Source organism: Carcharhinus amblyrhynchos, chromosome 2 (genome assembly GCF_965287045.1).
Source record: "Carcharhinus amblyrhynchos chromosome 2, sCarAmb.v2.hapA, whole genome shotgun sequence".
Classification (NCBI taxonomy): Eukaryota; Metazoa; Chordata; class Chondrichthyes; order Carcharhiniformes; family Carcharhinidae; genus Carcharhinus; species Carcharhinus amblyrhynchos.
Window position 1 is genome coordinate 114,945,004 of NC_137325.1, and position 23,224 is coordinate 114,968,227.

At 42.1% G+C, this 23,224-nt stretch overlaps 1 protein-coding gene across 5 annotated transcripts in view; it reads left to right on the plus strand.

The window, feature by feature from the left end:
• The window catches only part of myo3a (myosin IIIA), a 335,886-nt gene that overhangs the window by 81,861 nt on the left and 230,801 nt on the right, over positions 1–23,224 (plus strand). For 4 of the 5 annotated variants that reach the window (XM_080211403.1, XM_080211422.1, XM_080211413.1 and 1 more), the window contains exons 6-7: positions 18,575–18,651; positions 22,855–23,000. In XM_080211403.1, coding sequence (XP_080067529.1) covers positions 18,575–18,651; positions 22,855–23,000 — 223 coding nt within the window. Of the gene's footprint in view, positions 1–18,574; positions 18,652–22,854; positions 23,005–23,224 lie in introns of those variants that run through there. The other variant, XM_080211435.1, reaches the window with a different exon arrangement.

Sequence of the window (23,224 nt, forward strand, 5' to 3'; positions counted from 1 at the left end):
ACAAGGCAACAATCTAAAGCCAGTGAAAGGGTTTGCAAAGTCATTCTTGTCCCAACTTACCCGAGTTATTCAGATACCTTACAAACATGATGGTGGTGTGGAGACATTTGAGAACAGACATGATCAAATCTGCAGCTCTTTCTCCTGATTGCTCCTGAATCTTATTCATTACCTGTAGGCAGAGCTCACAGCCATTACCAGCTTTGGAATTCAAAATAACAAACTGAATTATGATTGAAAAATAGCAAGATTTAAGAATAGGTCATTGCCATATCTCATCTGCACAATGAACAAATGGCTATTCCACTTTGAACTTTGCTAGCATAATATTCCTAATCTGACGATCGCTATGGTGTTTGACTCTATTCTTTCTATCATGTTTTATGCTTTGTGATGCCTGATTTTAAACATTGCATCAAATTTGGCTCTTGGCTATGATAGAAATTGATTTTTAAATAAATAAATCCTTGAATTGAAATTGATGTTTCTATGACTGTCAGGATGATTGTATTTTAATTTGTTCCGCTCACTCATAGAGTCATAGATGCTTACAGCATGGAAACAGGCCCTTTGGTCCAAATTGTCCATATCACCCCTTTTTTAACCACTAAGCTATTCCCAATTGCCCGCATTTGACCCACATCTCTCGATACCCATCTTACCCATGTAACTGTCTAAATGCTTTTTAAAAGACAAAATTATACCTGCCTCTACTGCTACCTCTGGCAGCTTGTTCCAGATACTCATCACCCTCTGTGTGAAAAAATTGCCACTCTGGACCCTTTGTATCTCTCCCCTCTCACCTTAAACTTGTGCCTTCCAGTTTTAGACTCCCTTACCTTTGGGAAAAGATTTTGACTATCTAGCTGACCTATGCCCCTCATTGTTTTATAGACCTCTATAGGATCACCCCTAAGTCTCCTACTCATCATTAACTAATGGAGCATTTCTCTGTGTAGGCTTTCTTGAGGAGGGTTTGAAAGAGTTTAAACATCTATCACATTAATGTAAGCAACAGAAATTAATCACTAAAGAGTGCTATCACAGGAGTTGTGATACATGCTCCAAATTTCAGCAAAGACTTGTTTAATCAATTCACGACCAATGGGTGGCACGGTGGCACAATGGTTAACACCGCTGCCTCACAGCACTAGGGACTTGGGTTTGATTCCTGGCTTAGACAACATTCTGTGTGAAGTTTGCACATTTTCCCCATGTGTGCATGGTGCTCCAATTTCCTCCCACAGTCTGAAAGACATGCTGGTTAGATGCATACTAAATTCTCCCTCAGTGTATCAAACAGTGTGGCAGCTAGGAGACTTTCACAGCAACGTCATTGCAGTGTTAACGTAAGCCTATTTGTGACATGAACTCATAAACTATTTCTAGTAAAAAAAGAAATAAATTAAGCAAACAATTCCGTCTATGTTTCTTTTTAACAATCCATCCAAAGTTTAGCACAAAATTCAGAAAACTGATGGCTTAAAACAAGACAAGAGAAACCAGTGACATGATTTATTGAATATGAAATCACGTTTTCTACAACATGTAACATAAGTACGCAGCAATTCCATATTTGGCATCGTACAATTGTATATCCCAGAGATGTAATATGAATGCCCAGCCACTTGTGTCATCTGTGCGTCAGCAGAGCCTCATAGCTGAGATACTGCCTGCATGATAAAGTGAGCAAAGAGAAAGCAGACAGAGTCTGAAGGCAGTTGTTATTCAAATGTCACTAAATAAAAGCACATAAAATGTGATCGTTCTCATGTTATGGAGTTAACAGCAAATATAAACGTAAGCTTTGTTCTATTGGCTAAGGCACAATGACATTTAAAATACTCTGTGGCAACCATGCAGGAGTCTATCTGTGAGCAACTGTTTAAATGTGGTGTGTGATTATCAAGTGTAAATTCTGGACCATTAACTGGCATTTCAGTGGACTCAGACTGAATTCCTATTGTACAGCAAAATGATGTCACTGAATGTTCACCATGGAATCAGTCCCTTCAGGCATGTAATGCATTTCATCAGTCAAGCACCAGCAAGCATTTGTCAAGTTCAGAGCTTTTTTTTTAACAATTTGATTATCTATTGTTGATTACTTTTTCTCATCCTGCTGTAGTTGTCATGCCCCTTACAATGCAGTGAAGAATGGTGCTTTATGGTGCTTTGAACCTAATGCTGATTGTTATACTTTACCCATGGATTTCAGTACTTGGTGCCAGACATGTACTAATTTATTTTTATAATATAGATTTGAAGAATGACATCAGGATTCTGGCAGAATTGTATTTTCTATAGCTTTCTTTTCAGTATAGTTTTAGATAATAAGTCTCAGCCATTGCCATGCAATTCCATCTACAACAATCAAAAAATATTTCACTCAATGTCAACTAATAGGTATATTTTGAGGACACAATACACAATAACTACAAAAGCACAATCTGTGATATAAATTTACATTGACAAGAGTATTTACTAGTTTTAATTCCACTCTTTAAACTGCATTGCACTACATTGCGTCATTAAGGAGGAAATTGCGAGGCATCTTGAAGGGAATTGCTTGATAGGGCGGACGCAACACGGTTTCATTAAAGGGAAGTCGTGTCTGACAAATTTACTGGAGTTCTATGAGGATGTGTCTAGGGCAGTGGATAGAGGAGAGCCGGTGGATGTGGTCTTTCTGGATTTTCAGAAGGCGTTTGACAAGGTACCTCACAAGAGGTTATTGCAGAAGGTCAGGGGACATGGAGTTGGGGGTAGGGTGTTAGCGTGGATAGAGGATTGGTTGTCAAATAGGAGGCAGAGAGTGGGGGTCAATGGGTGCTATTCGGATTGGCGGTCGGTGACTAGTGGGGTGCCCCAGGGGTCGGTGCTGGGGCCTCAGCTATTTACCATTTATATAGATGATCTGGAGGAGGGAACCGAGTGTATGGTGTCGAAATTTGCTGATGACACCAAGATTGGGGGAAAGGCAAATTGTGCGGAGGGTGGGGAGAGTCTGCAGAAGGATCTAGATAGGCTGGGCGAATGGGCCAGGAAATGGCAAATGGAATTTAATGTTGGCAAGTGTGAGGTGGTCCACTTTGGTAGGAAGAATGGTAGGAAGGACTATTACTTACGTGGCGAAAAACTGCAGCAGGCGACGGTGCAGAGGGACCTCGGGGTCCTTGTGCATGAGTCGCAAAAACCCAGCTTGCAGGTGCAGCAGGTGGTCAGGAAGGCGAATGGGATGCTGGCCTTCATAGCGAGGGGGATTGAATATAAAAGTAGGGAGGTCTTGCTGCAGCTGTATAGGGCATTGGTGAGGCCGCAGCTGGAGTACTGTGTGCAGTTTTGGGTGCCGCACCTGCGCAAGGATATTTTGGCCCTGGAGGGAGTGCAGAGGAGGTTTACTAGGCTGATACCGGAGTTGAGGGGATTGAGCTATGAGGAGAGGCTGAATAAACTAGGCTTGTACTCGTTAGAGTTTAGAAGAATGAGGGGAGATCTCATTGAGACGTATAAGATGATGAATGGGATGGATAGGATAGAGGTGGAGAGACTCTTCCCACACAAAAAAGACAATAGGACTAGGGGGCACAGCCTCAAGATAAAGGGGAGGCGGTTTAGAACGGAGTTGAGGAGGAACTTCTTCACTCAAAGGGTGGTGAATCTCTGTAATTCTCTGCCCGTTGAAGTGGTGGAGGCTGCCTCGCTAAATATTTTTAAGAAGCGGGTTGATGGGTTCTTGATAAGAGAGGGGATTAAGGGTTATGGGGAGAGGGCGGGAAAGTGGAACTGAGCCACGACAGATCAGCCATGATCTTATTGAATGGCGGGGCAGGCTCGAAGGGCTAGATGGCCTACTCCTGCTCCTATTTCTTATGTTCTTATGTTCTTATGTATTGTCTTGTATTTACCAGATTTACCAGACTGATTCCGGGGATGGCTGATGTGTGAGAAGAGATTGATTAAGTTAGAATTGCTTTCGCTGGAGTTTAGACAAGTGAGAAGGGGATCTCAAAGAGACTGATAAAATTCTAACAGGACTTACCAGGGTAGATGCAAGGAGGATATTCCTGATGGTGGGGGAGTCCAGAACCAGGGGTCACAGTCTGAGAATTCAGGATAGACCGTTTAGAACGGTGGTGAGGAAACATTTCTTCACCCAAAGAATGGTGAGCCTGTGGAATTCATTACCACAGGAAGTAGTTGATGCCAAAACATTGAATGCATTCAAAAGGTGGCTGGATATAGCACTTGGGGCGAATGGGATCAAAGGTTATAGGGAAAAGGCAGGATTAAGTTATTGAGTTGGATGATCAGCCATGATCGTAATGAATGACAGAGCAGGCTTGAAGGGCCAAATGGCCTCCTCCTACTCCTATCTTCTATGTTTCTATGTTTATATATTCCCCCTCTACCTGGACTCTGCCTTCTGACCTCCTACCTGCTCTTGATCTCATTGAGACCTATCAGCATAACATTAACCATCTCAATTTCTCTGCCTCTCCCACCTACTCTGAACTAGCTGCATCACTTTCTCTTAGGTCCAACTCTGACCATGTGATCAAATTTGCTGACAAGGATGATGCCATTCTTGTCTGGTGTACTGACCTCTACAGAAGCTGAGTGCCAACTCTCAGACTCTACCTCCTGCTGTGGACCATGACCCCACCACTGAACATTAAGCTATTGTTTCCAGGACGGTCACTGACTTCATCGCCTCTGGTGGCCTTCCATCCGCAACCTCCAACCTCGTAGTTCCCCAAACCCACACAGCCCACTTCCACCTCCTTCTCAAAATCCAGAAGCAGAGCAGCCCTGATAGACCCATCATATCCTGCCCCCACAGAACTCGTTTCTTTCTACCTTGATTCCATCCTCTCTCCTCTTTTCCAGCCTGTCCCCGTACAACTTCTCTTCACGTACCAACCAACCCAAGAACAGAGCCTTTTGCCATCAGACTTTTGAATGTACCTACTTTGCATTAAGTTGATCTTTCTCTATGCCCTAACTATGACTGTAACACTACATTCTGCACTCTCTCATCTCCTTCTCTATGTACAGTATGCTTTGTCCGTGCAACATGCAAGAAACAATACTTTTCATTACATTACTACATCTGACAATAATAAATCAAATCAAATCAAATCAAAATCAAAGACACAGCCAGTATCAACACGATGGAAAGACCATTTTGTAGAATTACTAATCAGCAGTCCAAGATGCATTCACACTTAATGGAGAAGCTCCCACAATGTACAATCAAAAGTGAGCTCAACTGTCACCCAACGCTAGATAACTGCCAAATGAAAAGCAACAAAGCTTCTGGTTCTGACAATGTCTCTGGAGAAGTATTGAAACAAGGAGGAGGCATACTGACCCCTTGAATACATGCCCTAGTTGTGAAGCTCTGGCCAAATGAAGAAATTCCAAGTGACCTTTGAGAGATTAAGATGATCACAATCTTCAAATAAAGGAGTCAAGTCAAATTGTAACTACAGGAGTAGGAAAATGTGAAATTTTGCACTTTGGTGGAAAGAATAAAGGAACTGAGTATTATTTAAATGGCAAAAGACTGCAGAAAATTGCAGCTCAGAATGATTTTGGGGTCCTCATGGCAAAGGTTAGCGTGCAAGTTCAGCAGGTAATTGGGAAAGCAAATAGAATGTTGGTCTTAAGTTCAAAGGGAATGAAATACAGAGGTAAGTCTTGCTTAAACCATATAACGTACTAGTTCGACCACACCAGGAATATCATGAACAGTTTTGGTCCCCTATCTAAGACCATAAGACATAGGAGCAGAATTAGGCCGCTCGGTCCTTCAAATCTGCTCTGCCATTCATCCGTGGCTGATATTTTTCTCATCCCCATTTGCCTGCCTTTTTCACATAACCCCTGATCCCCTTGTTAATCAAGAACCTATCCATCACTGCCTTAAAGACACTCAATGAACTGGCCTCCACAGTCTTCTGCGGCAAAGAGTTCCACAGATTCGCCATTCTCTGACTGAAGAAATTCCTCCTCATTTCTGTTTTAAAGATCGTCCCTTTAGCCTGAAGTTGTGCCCTCTGGTTCTAGTTTTTTTCTACTAATGGAAACATCTCCTCCATGTCCACTCTATCCAGGCCTCGCAGTAACCTGTACGTTTCAGTAAGATCCCCCTCATCCTTCTAAACTCCAACAAGTACAGATCCAGAGTCCTCAACTCTTCCTCATACAACAAACTCTTCATTACAGGGATCATTCTTGTGAACTTCCTCTGGATCTTTTCCAAGGCCAGCACATCCTTCCTTAGATATGGGGCCCAAAACTGTTCATAATACTCTAAATGGGATATGACCAGAGCTCTATTAAACCTCAGAAGTACATCCCTGCTCTTGTATTCTAGCCCTCTCGACATGAATGCTAAATTTAGGGAAGATATACTGGCATTGAGGCAGTCCAGAGAAGTTCACTAAGTTGATCCCTGGTATGGAGGGATTTCTTATGAGGAGAGGTTGAATAGGTTGGGCCTGTATTGGAGTTTAGAAGAATAAGAGACAAATTTATTGAGACATATAGGATTCTCAGGGGGCTTGACGGGGTAGATACTGGGAGATCATTCCCCGTTGAAAGAAAGCCTTGGACTAGAGGGTATAATCTCAGAGTAAGATGTCGCATATTTAAGACAAAGATGAGCTTCTTCTCTCAGAGAGTAATGAGTCTGTGGAGTTCTTTACTGCAGAGGACTGTAGAGGCTGGATCATTAAGTATGTTCAAGTCAAAGTAAATAAAGCAAAAATAAAGTAAATCAGTAAGGGAAATAAAATAATCAGTAAGGGAATCAAGGATTATTGGGATAAGGCGAAAAATGGAGTTGAGGATTTTCATATCAAATCAGTCATAATCACATTGAATGGTCAAGCAGACTTGAGGGCCAAATGGCTTACTCCTGTCCCTACATCTTATGTTTTACTTGTATCGCTCTCATCTGTTTGCAGTGTCTAGCTAAATTACTTCTTAGTCATCAGTTGCAGAGGAGATTGTTCTAGAGTTCCTGTCTGGCTTTCGATCAGCCAGAGGGATGAAAGCATGGTCATCACTTCTCAGCAATTTCAGGAAAATGCAGACAGGAAAACATCTTTTCGTGAATGGCTTTCTTCAACTTCACAAAAGCCTTCAACTCGGTGAATAGAACTGTTGTTGAAGGTGATACAGCAACAACGATGCCCAGCTAAGTTTACAAGTGTCATATACCTCCATCATGACAATATGCAAATAGTAATACTATGCAATGGCCCTATCACAAACATCTTCCCTGTCAAAAGAGGCATCAAACAGGGGCGTGTCATTGCATAATACTATTCTCAATTTTTCTCACAGCAGCATACAGCTTACTGACACCTTCCCCTCCCCATTGCCAATCATCCCACATCCCACTCCCATTCTAAGTTTGGAAATAATTGATCCAGCAACTGTGAAGGAACGGCGATAAATTTCCAAATCAGGACAGTGAGTGGCTTGGAGGGAAACTTGCAGGTGGTGGTGTTCCCTGTATCTGCTGCCCTTGTCCTTCTGGATGGAAGTGGCGGTGGGTTTGGAATGTGTTGTCTAAGGACCTTGGGTGAATTGCTGATGGTAATGTTCCCTTTTAGGCTAGAATATTGCTGCTGACAAGCTCTGATAAAGCTCTGCTTTGTTAGTGAGGTGTAACTGGAGTTTTAGCAGGATGCCAAATCATAAATACTCCTGAATAACATGCCTGGTAAACAGATTTTATGTTTGTATAATGTCAAATTCTTCCAATATTTTAAAATTCAATTTTTTACATGTAATTATACTTATATCATAAGATTATTTCCTAAAAGGTTTATTTTTAAGCTTCCAGTTTCTGATATGTGTGTTCCAATATTTATTTGGCTTTGTATAGGAAGGACAATCTGTGCATTTTACTTCCTAGCTTGCTGTCTGTAAAAAGTCTTGAGATTGCCTCATCTTTAAAAATTCCTTCCTGGGATGTGGGCATCAATGACAAGGTCAGCATTTGCTGTTCATCCTTGCCTTTGAGAAGGTGATAGTAAAAACCTTCTTGAACCCGCTGCTGTCTATGTGATGTAGGTACACCCACGGTGCTATTAGGAAGAAAGCTCCAGGATTTTGACCCAGCAACAGTGAAGGAACTGCAATCTAGTTCCAAGTCAGGATGATGCATGACTCGGAGGAGAATTTGCAGAGGGTGGTGTTCCTATGTGTCTGCTGACCTTGGCCTCCGAGGTAGTAGAGGTCATGGGTTGGGAAAGTGCTGTCGAAGGAGCCTTGGTGAGTTTCTGCAATGCACCTTATAGCATCATTATCCACCCTCTGTTGTTATATACCTGTGACTTGGCAGCACATTTTTATTAACAGTGGGGAGGTGAAATCCTCAGTGCAGAGATCACTAGATCTTCCTGAGCAGCTTTCTTTGAAGGTGAGCACCATTGTTTTGCTGCCAACCATAAAATCTGGGCTATTAATTCCAATGCTTCATGACTCATCTATTTATTGATTCGGATTCTGTTAACTAAATAAAGGAATGATTGATTTTTACCTGATTTCTATGGCGGTCTGATGGCACAGTGGTAGTTGTTCTCCTCTGAACCAGAAGCTCCGTGTTTGAATCTGTTACAGAGTGTCATTTTGAGAACAGAGAGCACTTAGAAGCCTTTTTCCCAAAGTAATTATCAGGAAGCAGTATGACCATGCAGTCTACTGAGCTTGTGTGCACGCTGATGCCTACACTCCAGGAGCCATTTGCCATTCACCTTCTCAGATTTTATAAGGTCACTGGAACACATGAACACACAAATTAGGAACAGGAGTAGGCCACTTGGCCCCTCTAGCCTGCTCTGCCATTCAATAAGATCTTGGCTGGTCTACTTGTCTACCCCTGATAACCTTTAAACTCCCCCATTTGCTTATTAAGAACCATTCTGCCTTAAGAACATTCAAAGACTCTGCTGCCACTGCCTTTTGAAGAAGAAAGTTCCAAAGACTTATAACACTGTGAGACAAAAACGTTCTCCTTGGCCGGATTTTTACTGGCATGCCTGTCTCGGAATTGGGATGGGCGAGGCTCGCAGAACGGCATCCACTGGCCTCAGGCTGAATCTTGCGAGACTCAGGCAGACAAGGCGATAAAATTCTGGTGCTTGTCTCTGTCTTAAATGAGTAACATTGGCCAGAATTCTCCAATGTCACACACCCTGCTCCCATTGCCAGTGAGAACAGAGAATTTGATGTCAGCCAAATCTTCATTCACAGCAGTGGGGCCAGAGAATCCCAGCTGCAGGCGCGTTAGGAGTATTCTGACCCCTTTATTTTTAAACAGTGACCCACAGTTCAAGATTCTCCCACATTTCCTCTTCACATCCACCCTGTTAAAACACTTCTGGATCCTAAAGGTTTCAATCAAGTTGTCCCTTACTCTTCTAAACTCCAATGGATACAAGCCTAGCCTTTCCAACCTCTCCTCGTCAGATAACCTATCCATTCAGGCATTAGTCTAAAAAACCTTCTCTAAGTTGCTTCTAGTTACTTCCAACCTGTTCCCCATTATCCATCTTCTCAAGGGATGGGCAATAAATGCTGGTTAGCCAGCAACGCCCAAGTCCCACGAATGAATAATAAAGAAAAACTAATAAACATCCTTCCTTAAGAAAGAAGTACTCCAGATGTGGTCTCACTATAACCTCCCTACTTTTGTATTCAATTCTCCTTGCAATATTATTTTTTATTCATTCGTAGGCGTTGCTGGCTGGCCAGCATTTATTGCCCAACCCTAGTTGCCCTTGGAGGGCAGCTGAGAGTCAATCACATTGCTGTAGCTTTGAAGTCACATGTAGGCCAAACAAGGTAAGGACGGCAGATTTCCTTCCCTGAAGGATATTAATGAACCAAATGGATTTTTCCGACAATCCAACAATAGTTTCATGGCCATCAGTAGATTTTTAATTCCAGATATTTTTTATTGAATTCAAATTCCACCACCTGCTGTGATGGTTCTTGAACCCCAGGTCCCTAGAACATTAGTTGAGTTTCTGGATTAATAATCTAGTAATAATACTACTAGGTCATCGCCTTGTCCACGGTGGTCTACAATGACATTCTATTAGCTTTCCTCATTACTTGCTATACCTGCATTTTGTGATTCTTGCACAAGGACACCCAGATTCTTCTGAATCTCAGAGATCTGCAATCCCTCACCATTTTGATAATAAGCTTCTTTCTGGTTCTTCTTGCCAAAATGGACAATTTTACATTTTCCCGCATTATAGACTACTTGTCAGATTTTTGCCAACTCACCTAACATACCTATCCATCCATCCATCCATCCCTCCCTCCCTGCATCCCTCCATCCCATCCTATCCCATCCCATCTATCCATCTTCCTTTGTAGCCTCCTCCTCTTCTCTTTGCAACTTACTTTCCTACTGTCTTTGTGTCATCAGCAAATTTAACCTATACCTTTGGTCCCTTCGTCCAAGTCATTTATATAAATTGTAAAGGTTAAGGCCTCAGCACTGGTATACCACTCATTATATCCTGACAACCAGAAAATACCCACTTATGCCTACTCTCTTCCCTGTTAGTTAGCCAATTTTCAATCCATGTCAACATGTTACCCGCTACGAGCCATTATTTTCCTCAGTAACTTTTGATGTGGTCCCTTATCAAATGCCTGCTGACATCTACCTGTTCCCGTTATTCAAAATATATGTGACTCATAAGAACATAAGAACATAAGAAATAGGAGCAGGAGTAGGCCATCTAGCCCTTCGAGCCTGCCCCGTCATTCATTAAGATCATGGCTGATCTGTCGTGGCTCAGTTCCACATTCCCGCCCTCTCCCCATAACCCTTAATCCCCTCTCTTATCAAAAACCCATCAACCCGCGTCTTAAAAATACTTAGCGAGGTAGCCTCCACCACTTCAACGGGCAGAGAATTCCAGAGATTCACCACCCTTTGAGTGAAGAAGTTCCTCCTCAACTCCGTTCTAAACCACCCCCCCTTTATCTTGAGGCTGTGCCCCCTAGTCCTACTATCCTTTCTGAGCGGGAAGAGTCTCTCCACCTCTATCCTATCCATCCCATTCATCATCTTATACGTCTCAATGCGATCTCCCCTCATTCTTCTAAACTCTAACGAGTACAAGCCTAGTTTATTCAGCCCCTCCTCATAGCTCAACCCCCTCAACTCCGGCATCAGCCTAGTAAACCTCCTCTGCACTCCCTCCAAGGCCAAAATATCCTTGTGTAAGTACGGCGCCCAAAACTGCACACAGTACTCCAGCTGCGGCCTCACCAATGCCCTATACAGCTGCAGCAAGACCTCCCTACTTTTATATTCAATCCCCCTTGCTATGAAGGCCAGCATCCCATTCGCCTTCCTGACCACCTGCTGCACCTGCAAGCTGGGTTTTTGCCTCCAAAGAACTACAGTAAATTGGATTTTCCTTTGACAAAACCACACTGACTCTGCCAATAGCCTTGAATTTTTCCAAGCACCTTGCCAAAACGTCTTTAATAATAGCTTCTAGCATTCTCCCAAGATGATGCTATGCTAACTGGCTTGTACTCCTCTGTTTTTTTATCTATCATCATTTTTGAATAAAGCAGTTCCATTTACTATTTTCCAATTGAAGAGCTTGCAACACTAGGCCCTCATCCTCCTGGTCACACCATGACTTCTCATCTCCTCCATACACTTTTTATCTCCTGGTGGTTGTTTCTTTGGACAGAAAGAAGAGCATCTTTCTTGGGAAGAGAACCTGCTGTCTAATTGCCACAGCTTCTGGCAGGACCTCAAAGGAGGCATCAGAACCTCTTGGGGCTATCTGTTCTTATCTGCCCCTTCCTGTGCACTGGGCAGTCATCAAGACAGCAAGCGGCAGGCTGAATTATAGTTGCCTCTTACCTTTTCAGGGACGGAGTTGCATCTCCGGGCCATGCTCAGGACCATTGCTTGGACATCAGACCCTGCCTTCTGACTATTGCCATTGTCCAGCTTGTCCAGAGACCCCTTCAGATTATCTTCCTTGGAAGAAAAAAGTGCGTGCTCAATGAGATCCTCATTCTCCAAGGCTACATTCCTCTGTAGCATCAAACTGTATAGAGTTCAGCTTACCAACATGATCCACCAGAACCCTGATGATGCACACTGCAGGGCTCCATCAAATCTATCCAATCCTCTTGCAGTTCTAACATTCAAAGTGACAATGTCTTCCAGTTAATGTTATTGCCTGAGACAATTATTCCTGATAGCTAGAAGTGGGAAAAATATTTTTGGAAGATATTTAAGAAGAGTTCTATCAAAGTCAGTGATGGGATTGCCAAGGGATGATTAATGTACCTCATTTTCCAAGTTGAGTATGAGCACGCCTTTTTCTCCCAACCCCAAGGCCCAAGAAACTGATTCCACAAATCAAACCCAAGGGCTGAGATTTCTCCTCCGGGGGCAGTACATTTTAAAAACAAATTATCCACTTGCAACTCCACCATTTTCTACATTCCAGTTGAAAACAATGGACACTCATAAATTAAGTGTTGTTTCTGGAGACCATTCTTGCTCCAAGTACATTACAAAGAACAAAGGAAAGTCAATTTATTAGTCGCAAGTAAGACTTACATTAACACCGCAATGAAGTTACTGTGAAATTCCCCTAATCGCCACACTCTGGCACCTGTTCAGGTCAATGCAACTAACCAGCACGTCTTTCAGACTGTTGGGGGAAACTGGAACACCCGGAGGAAACCCACACAGACACGGGGAGAACGTCCACATATACAACGACCCAAGCTGGGAATCGAACCCGGGTCCCTGGTGCTATGAGGTAGCAGTGCAAACCGCTGTGCCACTGTGCCGCCCATACAGTACAGCACAGGAACAGGCCCGTCAGCCCTCCAAGCCTGTGCTGATCATGATGCCCTAACTAAACTGAAAAAAAACCTTCTGCCCTTACTCGGTCATTTTCCCCTCTATTCCCTCCCTATTCATGTATCCATCCAGATGGCTCCTAAATGTTGCTAATGTGTCTGCTTCCACCACCTTTTCTGGCAGTGTGTTCCAGACACCCAACACTCTCTGTGTGAAAACATCCCCCGCACATGTCCCTTAAACTTTCCCCCTCTCACCTTGAACCTGTGCCGCCTTGTAACTGACACTTCCAACCTGGGAAAGAGCCTCTTACAACTACATAGAAGTAGCTGCCACTGAAACATTTATGTTATCCAAAGGACTGAAGTGAATTTTAATATCCTTCTGTTTTTATCTTATATTCTGTTGATTGTTTTGAATATCTTTGCTTCAGCAACGTGTGACAATAAAAGGGGAGGAGCTACTAAGCTGACTCATTTGAAGGAATTGAACTGACACAAATTTCAAAGAGTAATGTCACTGGTGAGACCTCCTGGATTACTGAAAACAGTAATGCTAAACGCTATCAATGTTTGAATGGCTTCAGTTTTGGAAATTTTCTATTAATATTGCTGAATAGCCAGGGGTTGAACCTTGGCACAACACATCAAAAGATTTCTGACTTTTATTTCAAATTGGTTACCATAGAAGTCATATTTTTCTGGACAATCTACCTTGTCCGTTGGAATGTAGGTTATTTTGTTCAGTAAGCTTATGTTTAATTTTGCCCTGCATCCACACAATCTTCAGGGAATCCACCTGCTACCCGTTTCCCCCATGGGAACTCTGCACTTCTTGCTTGTTCCCTGTTTTGGAAAAATCACCACAACCGTGCCCTTACAACAGTCAGCTGATTATCCGCTTTAAGGAACGTGTTGTGGCACAATGTAATGCAGTCTTGCTTTAAGACGTCACCTGGCATTTTAAGAAGTACGCACATGCTCAGTGCGGCTGGACGGACATCCAGACTGAGGTGGGCAGCCGTTTTACGCTGATCTGCTTCGGGTGTTACCGAAGAAAATGGGAACTCTTGCGGCGACACATTATTTGCTGTGTCGTTGAACTTGTCAGACGATATGGGTGTCCGCTGAAGGAGAAGTGCTTGCAGGTAGGCAGGAAAATTCCGAGCGGAAAGCATTCCCGACAGACGAACTTTGAGGAAAGTGGAAGGGATCCCCTCTTCCTTATTTCACAATTGCAAGGAATCCATCTTATTTGTAAATTTGGGCCAAAATGCTATTTATAGTATGTTAAATCACATCTTTATCACATTTTTTTCTGCACATAATGTAGGAAAGCATGCGTGAGGAAAAAGATGTTGAAGCAGATGCATTTCACAGCAGATGCATTTCACAGTATAAACTGTTCTGGTCCCAATTGTTTTTGTGAGAATTTGTTTGGCAAACTGTGCTTTGCTTGGGGAGTGAAGAATGGGAGGAGTAAGAAAGTGCCTGTTTTTCATCAGAGTGTTATATTGTATCACGTGCCAATGACGTGATCTTGTGTTTCCACAGGACTTACCTTGATCCATTGCACACTTGAGAAGCCCTTAATGCTTGTTTACAAACACGTTTCTTTGCAGAGGCGCTCACGAAGGCTGACCACCAGATAGTCAAAACCCACCCACTGCCTGCAAACTCCTAGCTAACATATACTGTGGTGGAGGGGTAGGGTGTGCAGGTTCTGATGCGTCAACAAAAAAAACCAAAAATCTGACACTCAGATGGAAAGGGATTGTTAAATCATAGAATCCCCTACCATGCAAAAGCAAGCCATTTGGCCTATCAAGTCTGCACCAGCTCTCCAAGAGCATCTAACCCAAGCCCTATCCCAATAAACCCATGTATTTACCTCGCTAATCTCCCTAACCTCCACATCCTCGAACAATAAGGGGCAATTTAGCACGGCCAATCATCCCAACCCGCACATCTTTTGACTTTGGGAGGAAACCAGAGCACCCAGGGGAAACCAATGCAGACACAGGGAGAATGTGCAAACACTACACAGTCACCGAAGGCCAGAATTGAGGCGGCACTTCTAGCTGTGAGGCAGCAATGCTAGCCATTGTGCCACTGTGCTACCCTAAGTCAAAGTGGAGAATGTGGGCATTGATCCCACTACCTCTCACATGCGAGCATCTGCCATTTGAGCTAATTCCCCCTACTTGACATTAAGCTAACTCTTTAAAAACAAATGTAATGGTATTCTGATGTTTACTGGTGATATCAACACCTAAAAATGGAACAATTATTTTCACTCCTCTAAAGGTTTAATTAATTCAAATTTGGGATGTGAGCGTCACTGGTATGGCTGATATTTGTTATCTACTCCTGATTGCCCAGAAGATGGGGTTGTGTCACTTACTTAATGTGACTGAGAGCTCTTTTGCACCTCAGAGTATAACTATATGTCAACCATATTGATGGTGGACTGGAGACATATACAGGATAGACCAAGTAAGGGTAGCAGTTTACCAACCTTAAAATGACATTAGCGAACCAGGTTGGGTTTTTGCAACAATTCAACAGTTTCATGATCTTGATTTCTTCAACTGAATTCAAATTCACAAACTTGGAATTAAGATTGGAACTGGAATTCTCCCGTGTAGCACAACCCACTACCTCTGCCAGCAAGGATGGAGAATTTGGCAATCAGCCAAATCTCCATTCATTGCAACAGACTGGATAATCCCAGGCACAGGTGAGGATGGAGAATTCTGGCCTTGACTATTCCCAAGATTACAGATCCAGTAACACGACTTCTATGCTATCTATGGACACCATCATTTGACATACCCTCTGAACTGTGCAATACCTCCTTTGTAGCCCACTGTAACTCAACATCCATTTTACCCTTCACTCCAGAAACTGTTGCCTTCATTCAGTGGATCCTCTGCAAAGCCAATATATCAATATGCACATAGGGACCTCAAATTTCTGCGAACACAGCCACGATGGGTGGGATTATTCGGTTGTTCATGCCAGCAGGATTCTCTGGTCCTGCTGCAGTGAATAGATATTTGGCTGAGCACCAAGTTCTATGTCCAGAACTCCACCACCTTGCCCACCACAGATCGGCGAGGGCCCAACAATAGAAATCTTCTTTGACTTTGGGCAGGAATTTCCAGTCTTGCCCGAGCGTAAAATCCTGCTCTCTGTTCTTACTTGTGGCAGAGTGTGAGCAGCCAGAGAATTTGACTCATAGCTATGAAATTTGCCTTATTATAGATATAATATTTACCATTAAGCAATCTTTTGAATGTGTTTTACTTTAAATCCAGATTCCACCGCACTTCTTCTCAGATTTTTGGTCAACTGTTTGATGTAAATAGTGCAAATGAAATTACCACAACTGTATAGTAAGTAGTAGGTCACAAATAATTCTTCATTCTTGATGTATCCTTAATACATCAAGTATTAACTTTGATGTTAATACTTGATCAGGTACAACTTGCAAGTATTGCAAAGCAAAAATAACGATTTAAAAACATAATACACTGTTATATGGTAATAATGTTACAATAAAATTAATATCATCAGATTTTAAGTTAGATCCAAGAGGAACATGGCTGAAGTAGATTTGTCACTGCCACACAGCAGGTTATGGATGAAGAAGGTAAATGTAATGCGATAATGCACACTCTTCCATCTTGACCTTGGTCACATGGCAAAAGCAAAAGATAAAACAAATAATGTCTTAACTCAAGCTTTACATCAAAAAACTAAAATAGCATTAGATAGAATGATAAAAGCAAAATACTGCGGGTGCTGGAATCTGAAACAAAAACAGAAAATGCTGGAAAATCTTAGCAGGTCTGACAGCAACTGTGGGGAGAGAATAGAGCCAATGTTTCGAGACTAGATGACTCTTCATCAGAGCTAGAAGCAAAGATAATCAGCAGAGATTTCTGTCGGAGAGAAGAACAATGCTTCAGGGAAGGCATTCTGATGCCGGAATCTTAGCATGACTTTAGAATATTCCACCAAGTGTTACAAACAATCTTGGTGACAGGTGGAGCAGGTTTGATAAAAAATCAAGCTGTTTGCATCACCTTTCAGCTCTGTTTGGGAGGAAGCACTTGTTGCTGTGGACAATGCCTGTCTGCGCGTGACTAATGTAGAGTTCCTGGCTCAGAGTTTAGCCTCAGGGGAAAAGGTGTGATGTTCAGAAGTGGAAGGAAACCACAGAGATTTTATTTCGAGCAGTCATGATGTTTTCAATTCTGCGACATTATTTTCTACAGAGATAACACCAGTGGGGGGAAAAGAACTCCATGCCAGTGCATTTTATTTTCAATCCACACTTTTACTCAGACATTTGGCACGGTAGCACAGTCGTTAGCACTGCTGCCTCTCAGCACCAGAGAACTGGATTCAGTTGCTGGCTTGGGTCACTGTCTGTGCGGAATCTGCACGTTCTCCTCATGTCTGCGTGGGTTTCCTCTGGGTGCTCTGGTTTTCTCCCACAGAGCAAAAAATGTGCTGGTTAGGTGCATTGGCCATGCTAAATTCTCCCACAGTGTATCCAAACAGGCGCTAGAGTGTAGTGGCTAGGAGATTTTCACTGTAACTTAATTGCAGTGTTAATATAAGCCTACTTGTGACAATAATAAATAAACTTAAACTTAACTGTTTGATGCAAAACAAGTTACTACAACTGTATATTGAGTAGTAAGTCAAAAACTATTTTCTTCAGTCTTGACAGGCACTTTGGTGTTAATATTTGAACTTGAAAGTATTAGTAAGCAAAAGAACAATTATAACGTAATGAAAAATTCAGAATCACTATTATCAGGTTATAAATTACAACCTAAAAGTTTCCTTTAATTTAAATTAAAATAAAACATTTTTTCCTCCATTCTCTAATGTTACCAAAATGTAGTTGGTGTAAATTGTTCTGGCAGCACAGTAGCACAGCTGTTAACACTGCTGTCTCACAGTGTCCAGGGACCCAGGTTCAATTCTGGCCACGGGTGTTTGTCTTGCATGGAGTTTGCACATTCTCCCTGTGTCTGCATGGGCTTCCTCCAGGTGCTCAGGTTTCCTCTCACACTCCAAAGATGTACGCGTTAGGTTGATTGGCCAGGCAAAATTGACCCTCGTGTCAGGGTTGTAGGGATAGGGCTTGGATGGGATTGGTGTTGGTGCAGACTTGATGGGCCAATGTGAACTCCTTCTGCACTGTAGGGATTCTTTGATTCTAAATATAAAATATGAGAATCCATTTTATGCTCAGGATTAACGACTTTGCTAATATTAAAAAAAGGAGGAAACTCTCCTGTGTTTCTACTGATGGTAATTCAGTTCGTTCACATGTTGGTCTCATAGTTATAGAATTGTACAGCGTAGAGGAGGCTGTGCAGGAGGGGTACTTGTACTGGCAAGCTTGTGCAATCCCAAAATCATTCCTCTTGCTTGCAAATTCCCCCAATACTATCTCCAACGCTCAGCAGAACCACACAGGACAACTGAGGATGTTAAAATTCATCCAATTTTTTCATTTAACAGCTTGATTTTCTTTTACGAGATTGCTGAAACTGTTTCTTAAAACAGTGTGTACCAAGTGCAGTCAGTCAGTGGAATGTTTGTAATACTGCCAGCCTAAATGTCAGCTTCATTTCATGATGGTTTGGTCTAATTCCTGTACTAGGTGTTTCAGCTCAGTTAACTAGCACTCGCCTTCGCTGCAACACATCTGTGGGAACCCCCTTCTGGATGGCCCCAGAGGTAAGTAAGAAACCTCAAAGGGCAGCCCGCATTTGAAACACTACCCAAACCTGGAGTGTTGGTTTCCTTGCACTTTCATCCCCCTTTATTGTTGCTGCATTTGTTTTTCAGAATGATAAGCAGCTTTGTGAATGTATTAGCTGTTTCATTTATATATTATTGAATGTAGCAAAAAAGCACATCAGCTGACAATCTGAAGTGGCGAGAATAATGTATTCCCTCATTAGCACAAATCAATGCAGGAACTGGAAGTCTAATCCAAGTGCCCCTTGAACCCGAAAACAGATTTACAAAGTCTAACTTTGTGTTAGCCATAACCCTTTCTCCCTTCCTTATTGATTTCAGAAAGCTTGCTGAAGATTTACGAACTAACCAAAAGCACTTTACTCAGAGTTATCAGGTTATCACATGTTGTAAGCCAAGCCACATTTCAGTAACCTCTGGTGTCAGTTTCATCACGTTTCACTTTCTTCTCACAGGGAGGAGAGGAATGAACTTCAGTCTGAGTTACGTAACATGAGCAGTGTTTGCTATTCTAACCCTACAACTAATTACTTCAGCTACAGTTATTCATGGCTTGCAACAGTACATCACAAGTAGTAAATAATACCACACTGCCTCTGTTTGGAGGTGATGTATATTTGAAAAGTTTTGCAAATGGCTGCCATCTACCTCCTTCACTCAGCACACGAGGGGGAAACGATAGCCTAGTGGTATTATCGCTAGACTATTTATCCGGAAATTTAGCTAATGTTCTGTGGATTAGGATTTGAATTGTGCCACGGTAGAATTTGAATTCAATAAAAGATACCTGGAATTAAGAATCTACTGATGACCATGAAATCATTGTCGATTGTCGGAAAAACTTATCTGGTTCACTGATGTCCTTTAGGGAAGGAGATCTGCCTTCCTTACCTGGTCTGCCTATGTGTGACTCCAGAGCCACAGTAATGTGGTTGACTCTCAACTGCCCTCCAAGGGCAACTAGGGATGGGCAATACATGCTAGCCAGCCAGGGATGCCCATGTCCCATGAATGAATGAAAAAAACTAACTTCCTGTCACACCTCAAGCATCAAGTTGATCAAGAACGAATTAATCATAAAAGAAAGTGGCTAACAAATTTAATACCTTGCACTGTGTAATGCAATGCATATTATTATAGCATGCAAATTATTATAAGTACACCTAAGTATATTTTAAAAAAGTGTAAATCTGCCTCTTTGGTTATGCCCTTGATTTTACCTACAGGGATAGCCTGGGATTAGAAGTCGATTACATGTTATACAATTTTTCCCAGTGCAGAGATTTGATTAGAGTGCATGGACAGGATTTTCTGGTCACACCCATCTTTAAATGGTTCATCAAATTTTCTGCCCCCCTACAACAATTCCAGTGACAGTTGGGACCACTCTCCCACTGATCATCACCAATAAATAGTTGAGGCATTGCATAGGTATTTTGTGTCAGTCTTCATGGTGGCAGACACAAGTAACATGCCAAAAATTGATGACAGGAAGGCTATGACAGGGGAGGACCTGGAAACTATTATTATCACTAAAGAAGTAGTATTGAGCAAGTTAACGGGGCTAAGGTAAACAAGTCTCCTGGTGCTGGTGGAGTGCATCCCAGGGTACTAAAAGAGATAGCGGGAGAAATCGTAAATGCACTAGTGGTAATTTACCAAAATTCGCTGGACTCTGTGGTGGTTCCCCCAGATTGGAAAACAGTAAATGTGATGCCACTGTTTAAAAAAGGAGGTAGACAAAAGGCAGGTAACTATTGGTAAATGGAGCTAAGTCCATGAAAAGATCAGCCATGATCTTATTGAATGGCAGAGGGGCCAGATGGCCTGTTCCTGCCCCTAGTTCTTATGTTCTTATAAAGTAAAACTATTTCCTGTAAAAGTCAAGCATCATAACTGAAAATATAATGGACTGGATTTTTCAACCACGCCACAACTGGGATTCTCTGGTCCCACTGCAGGGAGCAGAGTTTTGGCTGAGCGCCAAATTCTCCATTCTCACTGGTCGCAGTGATGGGATGTGAATGGCTGGAGAATTCAAGCCAGTAAATTTTTCTTAAGCCAATAGTTAATTCATACTCGTCACACTCTTTGCTTTACCCATTCAGGGGATGTGGGCATCACTGGCAGGGCCAGCATTTGTTGCCTATCCCTAATTGCCCTTGACCTGAGAGGCTTGCTGGGCCAATTCAAAGGGCACATGGATGCTAGAGCAGTTAAGGATGGCAGATTTCCTTCCCTAAAGGACATTAAGGAACCAGATAGGTTTTATAACAATCATGATTTCACGATCATCATTCGACTTTTTAATTTCTGATTTTTATTGAATTCAAATTTCAATATCTGCCATGGTGGAATTTGAACCCAGGTCCCCAGAGCTTTACTCTGGGTTTCTGGATTATTAGTCCAGTGACAGTACAACTACACCACCACCTCCCCATGCCAGCTGCTATTGTCTCCTCAAGGAACCACATTTGCATTATTTAGTACAATGCTTGACTCTCAAAAAAAAACATGTTTCAGAAGTCAGAATTCATCTTTGCCCTGAACCTATAAAGTTTAAGTTAATTTATTAGTCATAAGTCAGGCTTACGTTAACCCGGCAATGAAGTTACTGTGAAATTCCCCTTGTCACCATAGTTTAGGTCAATGCGCCTAACCAGCATGTTTTTTGGACTATGAGAGGAAACCAGAGCACTCAGAGAAAACACACGTAGACATGGGGAGAATGTGCAAATGCCCCACAGATAATGATCCAAGTCAGGAATCAAACCCAAGTCCCTGGCGCTGTGAGGTAGCAGTGCTAACTATTGTACCACCATGCTGCCAGTGAACCTATGTGAATTCCTCTAGAACAAAGGGAATTTGCAATGACCCTGATAGGGCCTCATCCAAACACCCTTAATATTTAACCTCTTACATTTCTTATAACTGCAGGCTTCATCTATGGGCACAGCAATGTCCACCATGCACATCATAAAGTCACCCAGGAAAATGCTTTTTGCATTCCTGACTTTGGCAAGCCAGATAGTTACAGTGTGGCATTTTTCTAGCATAATATAATATATCCCTGACCATAATCATCAAAGTTACACAGGAGCAATTGGGAGTCCATTCATGTGACAATGAATCAAGGGCCTTGATTCATTGTCTGATTCATCCTGAGTTATTGGCAGGCTACTTTCAATGGTGATTTACCATTATCTTACACGCTCAGGGACAAGGCAAGGAGGCAGATTCCATGACTTCCTGCGTTGAAATCAGAGTCAAACTTGTTGGTGTTACACTGAATCATATGCTAGCCATCCAACAAACTAGGCAAACCGCATCCACCCCCACCTTCCCATTTTGGAATTAAAGGAAAAAAGATCAAAATGTTGATATTACGAATGAATGTGTTAATGTGTTTGAATGAAATTTCTCCTTGGTGAATTTAATAAAAGCATCATTCTATTTAAAGCTTGAAACTTTTGAGAAAAGTTAATTAAAACATGCCAACATGCTTATTATTAATATTGCATGGTATAATTTCAACCCCAGACCAGAATTATTTTGACTAGCCTAATTCTGTAAGAGTTCAATACTGGTGCCAAACCTCTTCTTTCCCTCATTTAGTTACACATTGCCCCATTGTGGAAGCGGTGTAAAAGTGAGCTTAGAAGGCTTTTTGCATCCTGTGTGTATAGTAAACCAAATTCACAAACTAAAGAATTTTGTATGAGTCAGTGTTAAACTAACCAGCAGCCAACCAGATCTAAAAATAGCTTAAGAGTAACTCATATTCATGCGTTACAACCCAATGAGGTTCAGTTCACCTGAGGTTACTGGGGCCGAAATCTCTCAGGAAAGACCTGCACTCTACATTCTAGTCCTTAATGACACACAAAAAGGAAGAAGTCAAGAATTTCCACATTGAAGTTTGTTTAGGGGAACTGAAATCATAAAATTTATAGAAAAACAAGTCTACAAAACATTAATTAGCCAGCACAATTCAATTTGTTTTGACAATGTGCTGTAATTTTTGTAAGTATGAGATTTTATGAAGGTGAACTGTAATATTATAAATATTATAGATGTATGAAATGTATTGAACACTCCTTTTCTAGTGGTAATATAAAAGCATTACTATTAGTACTTGTTGGTAACAGAGGATGTCACCGATGATTTTCTGGTGTTTAGGTAATAGCATGCGAACAGCAGCTGGATTCCAGTTATGATGTAAGATGTGATGTCTGGTCCTTGGGCATAACAGCAATTGAACTCGCGGATGGTAACCCCCCACTAACAGATCTACATCCGATGAGGGCACTCTTCAAGATACCCAGGTAACTCAGATGTGCATGCATTAGGGTTGGCTAAACCTTAAAAATTGTTCTCCTGAGAAATGGAAGAATGGTGCAGTCAGTGATTCCTTTTTGGAGTTTGAGGTGAAGCATTATCGGGATCAGAAGCATTCACTCTGACTATAAGAGCATAAGAACATAATAGGAGCAGGAGTAGGCCATCTAGCCCTTCGAGCCTGCCCCGCCATTCAATAAAATCATGGCTG